We start from the raw sequence: 12,788 nt of genomic DNA, 5'->3' as shown, positions 1-12,788 counted from the left end.
AAATATTTTTAATTTTTATAATAGTAGAGATTCGATTCGATGACTGTATATGTAGCTTATTTTAATCTTTTCTTTCATACTATATATTTATGTCAAGTTTTCAAAATATAAGGATTTTAAATTTATAGCAATTTCACAACCTATTCAATTCACCTTAACCATTCAACCGCAACCAGTTTTCATTTAATTTTGTGTAGCTCAATTTTAATTTCTACTAAAACGGTTAAAAATGCTTATGTTTTAAAACATAAGAGTAAGTTCTATACGCTATAATTACGACAAATAAAATTGAAAAACTGTACTCAACACTCTCCCGACGTTAAATAAAATTTACTGCAGGAGTAGCTGATATTTTCCACTATATAAGTAAATGAATTAATGATAGCAAAATCTATCGATCATTTAATTTGAACTATCTCCTTACAAATTCATGTGTATAAATATAAAGTGACATAGTACTAACTAGTACAACCTCCATTCCAAATTAAACAACTTTATTATTAATGCATGTCACACTTATCAATATAAAAAATAGAATACCTTACACTTTATTAAATTCTAATATAATTAATTCTCTCACACTTTACCTGGTACTAATATATTTGCTTCTTATTTTTATATACTTTAATGATTATTTAAAGATCATTCATTTTAGGAATTACTCTCTCAGTTTCAGATTATAAGACGTTTTAACTTTGCTTAAAGTCAAAATGCTCCAAGTCTAACTAAGTTTATTGAAAAAAGTAGTAATATTTTCAATCCAATACAAATATATTAAAATATATACAATTATACATGTAATAAAATTAATTTGGTATTATAAATATTACAATATTTATCTACAAGTTTAATCAAACTTAGAGTAGTTTGATTTTACCAATGTAAAAACGGAACAGAGTGAGTAGTAAATACTAGTAAAGATTATCTGATTTTAATTTGAGACGGGGGAATTATTTACCCCAAAGCACACAAAGTAGCTGCGAGATGACACTGAAACCCACCCACCAACCAACACGCTTGTCCCTTTTCGGTCATTATTGGAAATTAATGTAGGAGTAGCTAAGCTTAAGCTTGCTTGTACTATATATCTAGCTAGATAGCGTGTTTGCACATGCATATGCTCCGTACATATACCATGAATCCAATCAGTTTCTTTCTGTTAAGCGACGACCGCCGCCATGCATTTGTCTGCTAGCTAGCTGTCCGGATCGATCTTCGCCGGCGAGCGATCGAGCTAGGAACACGAAGGCCAGCTGCTAATTACCTTTTATGTAGCTGCGATCTACTTCACTCTCCATTCTCTCCGTCTTACTTTAATGATCATAAAATATCTCTAAGTGATTATATTATGATTTAATGTAAGTTGTATAGTTATACTTACTACGCTACATATACTTTTGATAATATATAACATATTTTGAGGTATTTTAAAATCTTATGAAAATAAACAAGAGCGATCAAATTTTGAGCTTAAATATAATATGTTAACGTCAATTGTTTAATTAGTTTTTATATATAGAAAGGTTCCGGTAATTACCTCGAAACTTTAATATCTCAGAACATGATCAGCGTATATATATATATATATATATATAGTCGGAAAGAACTTCATTATTCTTTGCATATATATGGACCACTGAAACAACACATGGCCGGCATCCGAGAAGTCTAATTAAGAGCTAATCAACAAAACACACACATGTTTTTCCTAATTAACAATCGTTGAAACCCGTAAATATGGCTACTAATTTGACTTTATTACATAGATGCAATTATGCATGCATGACACTTAATGACACACACACGCTAGTAAGACTGATTTGGTCTGCACCTACGTACTCGATCCTTTCTATTTCAGTTCCAATTCAGAGATGAACTAGTTGGCTAGCACAGATCAATATCCTTATTACCAAATTTCAACATATATAATATTGTGAATCTGTGATATGTGTGTGTGTGTGTATATCTCCATGCATGTACACATATGTACTCCCTCTCTGTTCTTTTATGTACGACGTTGGTTAATTCATTTTTGAAATAATTAACGTTATATATTAAAGAAGGGAATAGAGAGGTGTAAACTTTTAATTTGTGGAGATGGGTGGGAAATGAATTAATCCGTTTTAATTTACTTAGATGATGAGGCTGTCTCCGTCGACGTCGTTGATCCACGAATACTTCTCCATGTAGGGGTTGGCCGTGTTCTCCGGCGGGTAGGCGTCGATGCAGTCGGCCCACGCGCCCTTGTCGGCCATGTCGCCGGTCACCTCCCACACGCAGCTGTTGCACTTGAACCCCGACCCGAACGTCACCATCAGCACCTTGTCGCCCCGCCTCAGCCTCCCCTTCGCCTCCATGTACGACAGCACGTACCACAGGCTGCTCGCCGACGTGTTCCCCCACCGGTGCAGCGTCATCCTCGCCGGCTCCACGTCGTCGTCGTCGAGGCCCAGGCTGCGCTTCACGGCCTCGATCACGGCCGTGCCGCCGGGGTGGAGGCAGAAGTGGTCCACGCCCGTCTTGAAGTTGATCCTGGGCCCGTCGCCGCCGGTGTGCTTGGTGGCGGTGGCGGCGGTGGCGCGGCGGCGGAGGAGCTTCTTGGTGATGAGCAGCTGGGCGGCGAAGCGGGCGAGCTCGGTGATGGGGAGGATGCGCGGGGCGAGGCGGCGGAGGTTGGCGGCGAAGGCGCGGACGGCGGCCTTGGGGAGCGCCTTGCTGAGGCTGATCCCGACGGTGCCGTCGTCGTCCTCCCGCTGCAGCGCGCAGGCGTGGGCGTCGTCGTTGGCGGCGATGTTGGCGCGCACGAGGCAGCCGAGCTCCATCTTGGCGCGCCCGCGGAGCACCGGGTCGTTGGTGACCAGCACGGAGGCGCCGCCGCAGCGGAACAGGCAGTTAGCCAGCATCATGGACTTGTCGGTGCCGGTGTACCAGTTGGGCGCGATGGACTCCGTGGACACGACGAGCGCCAGCGCGCGCGGCCGCGTCGCCAGCGTGTTCCGCGCCAGGTCCAGCGAGATCAGCCCCGCGCTGCACCCCATCCCGGCGAGGCTGTAGGCGGCGACGTCCTCGCGCATGCCGTAGCGGTGCACGATCATGGACGCCAGCGACGGGTCCGGCGAGAACATGGAGGCGTTGACGACGAGCACGTCGACGTCGCGCGGGCCGAACCCCGTCCTGGCGAAGAGCTCGGCGATGGAGTCGCCGAAGAAGTCCTCCATCTCGCCGAGCGAGTCCCCGTGCGTGGGCTCGCCCTCCCGGCCGTCGAGCACGTTCCGCGGCGCGTACGTCTCCTCGCCGATGCCGGAGCGGACGATGACGCGGAGGAGGAACCTGTACTCCGGCAGGCTGAGCCGCTTGCTCCGCTCGATCACCGCGCCGGCCGCCTCCGTGCTCACCTTGCGGTCGTCGGACGGCTTGTGGCACACGTAGTCGAGGAGGTAGCACCGCGACTGCCGCCGCCGCGCCGCCGCCGTCCACGCGAGGTACGCCACGGCGTGCGCCAGGAGGAGCACGGTGACCAAGGCAAGCAGCTCCATTGCTGATCTCTCTCTCCTTCTACAAGTAGAAAGCTAGTGATGATCAGTGGTGGTGTTTTGGTTTTAGTGGTTTTGGTGCGGAGAGAGTGTGTGTGTGTTTATATAGGCCGGTTTGGTTTGCACGCAAATTAAAGCGGTCAGAGTTGAGAGAAGGTGGCGGATAGTATTAATTAATTTTGGTCAAAAAACTAAATTTACCCTAAATAGAAATATGGATTACTGTAGATGTTTCCTTTCGCAATTTGGAAAATGACACGTCATGTGTGCAACTTGCCGTGCCCTGTTTGTACCCTTGTCGTTGTTTTGGGTAATAAACTCGTGCAGCGCTATTTGCTGTATCCTGCAGTCATACTCCCAAAATTAGCATCTTTCCAAAATTAGCATATAAGTTTTTTGACATGGTCTTTAGTATATAACTTTCATAAGTAATCATTTAGTCAAAAGTTATAAATTACTAATATTTATTTTTCCAAATACTTGCAAGTCTATAGAAGAAGTAATGATTAGTACTCCCTCCACTAAGGGGAAACGATTAGTCCCGGTTAACAACTCCCTTTCTATCGGTTGTAGCAACCGAGATGAATGAATCGGGACTAAAGATCTCGACTTAAAGATGCATAGCAAGTGAAAAAAATATGAAGATGCATAGCAAATGAAAAAAAAAGAATCGGAACGAAAGATCTCGACCTAAAGATGCATAGCAAGTGAAAAAAATATGTGGGATGTGGGATTTTAACTCAAAATCTCTCACCTTAGCCCTCATGCGTCTAACCATTGCATCTAACCATTCCACCTACTACACACATCTAACTAGAATAAAAATGCTTTTCTTTTGAACTAACCCTGAAGACATCTTTAGCACCGGTTGGTACACCAATCGGTACTTAAAAATACATTTTTAGTATCAATTAGTAACACCAATCCAGACTAAATATACATGTTTCTATGGACTTAAACTTTTAGAACCGATACTAAATCATCTTTAGTATCAGTTTTTAATCTAACCGAGATATTTGTGATATTGGATACCACGTCAAAAGATTCGCTCTAGTAGTGCTCCATTCACAAATAATCATCATATATGGTATGTATAGCGATACCAGTATATCCCCGCATGCCACTTAATTAAATTGGCATGGATCAACATTGTGTCCGGCGCATGCATCAAGGGTAGTGTGCCGGCCAATGATATTGCTTGATGTATACATGCATCATAATTACAATTAGTTGAATGGTAGATAGAATAATGCATGCAAATGATCATTTAGTACTGCAAGAAAAACAAAAGGTCACGTAGGAGAGAGTACCAAATATGGTGATCACTTCTGAATAACACAAAAAAAATTATATGATGATTATTTGTGATGGAGGGAGTATAAGATTTGGTAAAACTTTCAAAATTTTGATCACATATGCTTATTCTAAAAGAATAAATGATATTATAGAATTATCTTAATATAAAATTGATGGTCAAAGTTTTAAAAGAGTGATCAAATCATATCCTAATCAAATATTAATGATTGTGTTTGCGTAGAGGTAGATCAAAAACTCGAAACTAGCTCGTGGCTCAGACCAACTTGAACTCATAGTCATAATAAGTCGAGCCCTATTAGACTTTTAGCTCACATTAGTACTCCCTCCGTCCTTAAATATAAGGGATTTTGGTTGGAAGTGACACATTCTAATTCAACGAATATGGACTTCTAATCCAACGAATCTGGACAGTTCTGTCCAGACTTGTTAAATTAAAATGTGTCACTTCCAACCAAAATCCCTTATATCTAGGGACGGAGAGAGTACTACAGATCACCACATCTCTTCATATATACTCCCTCTGTCTCGATTTTGGTTTGATGTGATATATCCTACAACACGAATCTGGATAGAACTAGAATGTATCACGTCCCACCAAAATTTCTTATATTTGGAGACTGAGGGAGTATTATGCTTCTTGAGTGTAATGCTTAGTTTTTTTAGTTACTTAAACTCCTTGTGTTTAGTTTTCATTATAATTAGTTAGTGTTTATTATTATTTATGATATAATGGTAAAGTTGAAATTATAAAAGATGGTATAAATGTGTTAACGAGCTAGCTCGTGAGCCAAGCTGAGTTAAGCTTTTATCTCAGTTAAGGTTAACGGCCGAAGCCTAGCTACCTGGTTAAAATGATAACAGTCAAACGAACCGAGCCTTGACAGGTTGAGCGAGCTCGGTATCCCCCTAGGAATAAAAACGATCAGAAGACCGAGAGTATTGGAAAACTGAGAAAACCAAACAAATTCAAGCTTACTGTAGATAAAATTACAAAATGTCTCTCTTTTAGCCATGCACTGAAGTTATAGATTTATTTGAGGAGTCGAGGCCTCTAAACTATATATGGATGATATGGACGGTAATTATCGTATTATGAAAGCGGCTGTTTCCCCCTAAAAAAACATCAGCATATATTAAAATCGTTTTCATTTGGTAAATCGGGTTGAAACTCGCTGTTCACCTGGGAAAATATATTTTCGCAGGCCTACCACTTAAGCGGTTCGCCTATAAAAATACCCTTTATTTTTACAGGTGGACCTCTTATGTGATCCACCTACGAAAATTGGCGTGGATATAAATAGATATGACATGGCAGCAAGATTTTTTCTAAGTCTCAGCTCTCCTCTCCCTCAACCCTCTCTTCGTCAGCTCCCTCAACAACCTGCGGCGGGAACCAGCAACGGCGACACGCAGAGGCGGCGGGGTCAGCGCCGGCGAGGGCGGGGTCAGCGGCGGGAACGGCGAGGCAGCGGGGTCGGCGGTGGCAACGGCAAGGCGCGGGGTCAGTGGCAGCAGCGGCGAGGTGGCGGGGTCGGCAGTGGCAACGGCGAGGCGCGGGGTCGGCGGCGACAACGACGAGGCCCGGGGACGGCGACGACAATGCTCGAGGACGGCAGCATCCACACCCAGCGCGGCTCCCCTCCCCTCCCTCCCAGATCCGGCCAAAGGGGAGGAGAGGAAGGAGAGGTGGCGGCGGCTGCCCCTGGAGGTGGCGGCAGGCGGTGGCGGCGGCGGCGCCCCCCACCCCCGACGGCGGCGGCACCCCTACGCAGTTCCCCTAACCCTAGATCGGCTAGAGGTGGGTACGGGTGTGGGTGGGGTGGCACCGATTTTTTTTTCGTCGAGATGATTTTCACAGGCGGGGGACTGGGCCGCTTTTGACCGCCTAAAAAAAGGCATTTTTCTAGTAGTGTTTCTCCCTTCTTATTCAGCTTATCTTTGTGCGGACGATGAATTAGGATACAGAGTAGGGGTGAAGGAGAAGATTGGAGTAAAACCGGGTGAGATGTTCCTAGATTTGGAGAGCGAGGCAGGCCGTGGTCCGTAATATACTAGTTTGGCTGGCATGAAAAATACTATGATACTGTAGTTTATAGAAGCTATATGTGTTGTGATTGTTAATTACTGAAGTGACCAACGATTGCAAACTTCAAACTGCAATATTGACTATTGAGACTAATCTTATCCTACTGCATGTCAAAAGGTGGCTGACATCCTTCGTCTGGAATGTCTCAAGACGACGATTATATACTCCCTTCATTCAAAATTATATGATGCTGTTAATTAATTTTTCGCATAACATTTAACCATTTATTTTATTAAAAATAAATAAATAAATATTATTTATTTTGTTACGACTGGTTTTATCATAAAAGAAAATACAATCTTTATATGTATACTAATTTTTTCTATAATCTTTATTTTTAACTAATTTTTTTAATAAGACAGATCGTTAAATGTTACGTGAAAAGTAAACAACATCTTTTTTTTTTGAGAAAAAACAACATCATTTATCTTGGAATGGAGCGAGTATATATTTCCCATTATTCTTTTTTACTATTTTCCATGTTCCGAGCTCTTTCGGGCCCCTTCACTCTACAGTAAAATCCATAAGCACCGATTAGGGTGCATGAAAAAGTGGCCGACATCTCATTTAAGGTAGAAGTCAAAACAAATATTAGATGATCCTCCAACCTAGCTAATTAAGTGATCTGGAATGTCAATTAGTACTGTGCATGCTATAGTTTGGCTGTTAATTACTGATCGGCAGTGTAGTGATGATCAACCAACAGTTGCCCAACTGCAATGAAACGAATGCTATCCTATTGCTACGGTAATTAAGCATGTTAAAAGGGTGGATGCGTGTCATCATTAATTTAATTTAACGCAAAAAAGTTGAAACGGGTCTTAATTTAATTTAATTTAATTTTGCCGCTAAAAACCCCTAGCCAACCTTGGTCTAAAATGTCAAACTTCGATTATTTCCTATCATTATCTTTTGGTTGGGCAAATGCTCGATGATAGAAGTTATTGCAAAGAAAGATACATATATGGGGCACAACTTGCCATGTCTCTTTTGACACCACTATCATAATATTAATTAGTGATCACTCGGCGATTGTTCAACTAGTTCCTCACTACTTGTACCTACCACTTGAACCTCGTTGCCTTTATTTGGAAGTCACTTAATTAATTGGAGGGACACCGTACGAGAATTGTAGAAAATCCACCACTATAGCTACTACTAAGCCTATATCAAGAACAGCAAATAATCACCCCAAAACCCTCGCAAAAAAAAAAAATCACCCCAAAAATATATACCCTTGCACAAAAAAAAAGTTTCAAAAATGTATACGGTTCACCTCTTGTTTGTAAAACTATTTTAAGCTCGATCTTAATTAAGAACATGTCCGTCCTCGATCTACACATAAATTACTAGTTAATTAACAGAGTGCATATACTGCCAAGACGACGGCGCCCGCGGGACAAAGTGATCGATTTCGACGTGATTTTGACTCTAATTTTCTGTTCGTCGGTGCTTCTCAGCGTTTGGGTCTATCAAGCGGGTGGTGGATATAAAGCATATGCATGCATATGTTTTGCATGCCACTTGAGCGGCGCAAATAATTCATGGACAAGTTTGAAGCGTATGTTGAATTGTTAGCCGACTTTAAAAATCTGTGAGCGTGCCTTAATTTGAGATGCATAGCAGAATTGCGAGGATTAACTGCCGTATTAATTAGGACGTATATCTACACATGATTTTGATGGTTTACAACTGCAAAGATATATGATTATAAAAGAAAAAAAATTGGAATAATAATTTAGGTAGATAGCAGAAAGAACGAATAAATAATAGACTTGAAGAAAAGTTTCCAAAAGGTTAAAGCTTTGAGAGTATGTAGATCATATGTCGATACATTTTTAAGTAAAAATGAGTCGATGTTTTCCACTACTATAATAGAGAAGGAATGTAGTGATGATTATTACTCCATCTGTCCCAAAATATAGCAACTTTTACTTAGATGATCCAGATCTGTAGTATTAGCATACATCCCATCTAACAAAAAATTGATATATTTTGGGACGGAGGGAGTATTAATCAACCTTGGTGGTTCATTAACGTGCACATCACTTGTTGTTTCACTACTGAAGAAACCATTTTTGATCGGTTGCCCAAAATCCACAATACTCCCGGTTTATTAAAAAAAAGGGGACTAGATCATTTGTTGATACATTTTTAAGTAAAAATGAGTCGACGTTTTCCACTACTATAATAGAGAAGGAATGTAGTGATGATTATTACTCCATCCGTCCCAAAATATAGCAACTTTTACATAGACGGTCCAGATATGTAGTACTAGCATACATCCCATCTAACAAAAAATTGATATATTTTGGGACGGAGGGAGTATTAATCAACCTTGGTGGTTCATTAACGTGCACATCACTTGTTGTTTCACTACTGAAGAAACCATCTTTGGTCGGTTGCCCAAAATCCACAATAGTCCCGGTTCATTAAAAAAAGGGGACTAAAAAGTATTTTTAGTCTCGGTTTATAAGTGAAAAGGGACTATGTGATCTTTAGTCCCAGTTGATAACACCAATCGGGACTAAAGAACAACTCATATCAGAGGCTGTCAGATCCCCAGAGATCTTTAGTCCCGGTTGGTGGTATTACCAACCAAGACTAAAGATCCTAACTTTAGTCTTGGTTGTTGTTCCCAACGGGACTAAAGTTTATGTAGATCTTTAATCCCGATTAGTGTTACCAACCGAGGCTAAAAATCAATATACCGTATATAATCCCTTACACTTATCCTCAAAAATTTCTATCTCCTATTCCTCCTCTCTCTCACACTCTTATCCTCTCCTTATATTCCTATTCCTCCTCCTCTCTCTCACACTCTTATCCTCTCCTTATATTCCTATTCCTCCTCCTCTCTCTCTCTCTCACAGTACGTCTTATCCTCTCTTGTTGTTTCTCTAGGAGCAGCGCCGGCGAGGAGCAGGCGGGGCATGGCGGCGGCCTGCGCGCGGTAGCGGGGCCAGTGCGGCGCGGTGGCGTGGGCCCGCGTGTGCGGAGGTGGATGCCGGGAGGGCAGGCGGCCTGCGTGCATGGAGGAGGAGACCGGGAGGGCGGCGGGTGGCGGGAGACGGCTGCCGGCGGCCGGCGGCGCTCTCCCCTCTACCGGAGAGGAGGCAGCTGCGGCAGGCCGGTAGCACCGGATTTTTTTTTTTAGAATTTGTAATTCATTGGATTGATTTGTGATGTATTTCGTTTAGAATTTGTGATGTTTTTTTTTTAGAATTTGTGATGCCAATTTGATTTGGGTATATAATTGAGGATATCTAAGGAGCAACTCGATTTGGAAAATCAAAATGTAGTGAGCAAAGGAACAATGAAAAAAAAGAAAAAAATAGGAAAAAAAATAGTGACCAACTGAGTCTGCTGCTACCATCACTAAGATGGATTTTTAGTCCCGATTATTTCACCCGGGACTAAAGACGGGTATCTAACCGGGACTAAAGGGGGTTGTGAACCGTGGGTAAAAACCCTTTCTCCAGCAGTGTTTACTCATTTTATGCATGCTTATTTATAATTTAGTTGCACTATAATAATTATAGTTATAACGCGATTGTAGTGTACTCCCCCTCAAAATCTAAGGCAGTTTTTTACATTAAGACACAGAAAAATTAACTCATCTCTATATAACAAAACCAAGAAACTATATGTATACATGCATTATTAAGATGATTGATTAGATTTCGATCAAAAATTTAATTTAGTACATGGACACAACAAATATGACCATCTCATTTAGAAAAACAAAAAATAAAATGTACTTAAAACTATTGGACTAAGGGAGTATGTAAATATATATGATGTAACTATAGTCATTATAATTCCATTATAGTTATACTAACAAAGTACCCCTGCTTTGTTACTGTAAAATGTTCATACTAATTATTTGAATATATGTTATACATTTGATTTAAAAAATATTAGACTATTATATAATATCAGAAAATATCAGGTGCTAATTTGAAAATTGTGAAAATTGTAGTAATAGTGAGCTGGTGACAGAACCAGCAACATTACTATTATCTTATACATTAGTATAGACTATAGATTATAATTTCATCTTAGTTACAGTGCACGTAAGGATCTGATTGAATCTCGAACTTGATTTAGTTCTTCTGCGGCATGTACAACGAGTTGAGCCATTAACACTTGAATAATTGAATATTAATAATTACAAAATTTTAAAATGGGTTTATTTGATTTTTAAAGAAACTTTTGTATAATTTCTTTTGCAAAAAATTCACCATCTAACAATTTAAAAAGCATGCTAATGAAAAACGGGGAAATTATAGTTTGGGGTTGATCGAAAAAAGAACTCGCCTAAGTAGGATGTAACTATGGCATATAAACTAGTAGTATATATAATTTGTCTGTTTCCCCCCACTTCATGTTAAACAAAATGAATCAACTGGGGGTTCACTGCATTGGGCAGAGAGAAACGACTATCCTTTGCTAATTGCTAGTAGGCCTAAAATCTGAGGGATCAAGTGGCCCAATAATCGGTCTGTATACTGCTGGATATGTTCATTAAGCAGTCTGTATCCCACGTTACTCCTGTATAAATCTCGAAGATGATAGAGTGGCCTAAAAATCGACTCAAACTAGGCAAAGAAAAATGTTGATAGAATTTTAGCAAAACTGTAAAGCTTTTGTCAACTTTTCTCTAAAATCTCAATTGAATTGTTCATTCTATATGAATTTCAAAGGAAACGACACTGGTGGAGAAAGAGGCTTTACTCCCGGTTGGAAACCCCTCTATAGTCCCGGTTATACAACCAGTACTACGAATCCGGGACTAAAAATACACATCTTTAGTCCCGGGTGAAATAACCGGGACTAAAGATCCATCTTTAGTCCTGGTTGGTGTAAAGATGGTTGAGCCACGTGACTGACGCAGACATCTTTAGTCCCGGTTGATCTTACCAACCGGGACTAAAGACTTTTTTTTCCTCCTTCGGTTCTTTCTCTTTTATTTTTTTTTTCATTTTTTTCCTTCGTTCATATCGATTCATTCACAGTAAACATATTCATTCACAACATCACAAATACATTCACACATATTCATTCACAACATATACATTCACAAAACCATTCACATAAACATTCGCAAACACATTCACAAATCAACATTCAGAAATCAACATCCACAAATCATCAAAAAAGAAAAAAAAATCATCCACAAATCTGGGCCCGGGAGGGGAGTGCGAGGCCGGCCTCCATCCTACCGCCCCTTGCCCGGCCGGCCTCCCATCCCGCCGCCCCACGCCGGGCCGCCGTCGGCCGGACTCCATTCCGCCGCCCCGTGCCCGGCTGGTGCCGGCCGGCCTCTCATCCCGCCACCTCGCGCCGGGCCGCCACCGGCCGGCCTCCATCCCACCGCTGCTTCCGTTGCCGCCCGCTGGAGGGGAGGAGAGGGGAGGAGGAGAGGATGAGTGGGGGAGAGGAGAGAAGGAGAGGATCCTCGGCGCGTAAGATGGCGAGGAGAAGGGGATCGGAGGAGAGGAGAATAATAGATAGGGTGTGAGGAGAGGAGGAGATATTTATCTCGATCTGAGTCACGCGTACGCCTCGATTTCTCTGCGCATGCCGATCTTTTTTCCCGGTTGGTGTTACCAACCTAGTCCCGGTTAGTATATTAGAGGGGTCTGACATCACCTATCCTTTTTTGAACCGGGACTAAAATTGATCACACCAACCGGGACTAAAGATCAAAAAGTAGCTCTAACCTTTTCAACCGAGACTAAAGATAATCTTTAGTCCCGGTTTTTATTGCAACCGGGACTATTGTGGAATTTGGTCGACCGACCAAAGATGGTTTCTCCACCAGTGCGACAAAATTCAATCATCCGTTT

At 41.6% G+C, this 12,788-nt stretch overlaps 1 protein-coding gene across 1 annotated transcript; it reads right to left on the bottom strand.

Moving 5' to 3' along the window:
• Positions 1–1,593: 1,593 nt before the first annotated feature.
• Positions 1,594–3,755, bottom strand: LOC4332981 (3-ketoacyl-CoA synthase 12). The gene has a single exon (XM_015773819.3). It carries the CDS (start codon positions 3,534–3,536, stop codon positions 2,133–2,135), a length of 1,404 nt encoding a protein of 467 aa, XP_015629305.1. The 5' UTR covers positions 3,537–3,755; the 3' UTR covers positions 1,594–2,132.
• Positions 3,756–12,788: the final 9,033 nt, after the last annotated feature.

The sequence above is a fragment of the Oryza sativa genome, chromosome 3 (assembly GCF_034140825.1).
Source record: "Oryza sativa Japonica Group chromosome 3, ASM3414082v1".
NCBI lineage: Eukaryota > Viridiplantae > Streptophyta > Magnoliopsida > Poales > Poaceae > Oryza > Oryza sativa.
The sequence above is the reverse complement of the archived record's forward strand: the minus strand, read 5'-3'. Positions and strand labels throughout refer to the sequence as shown.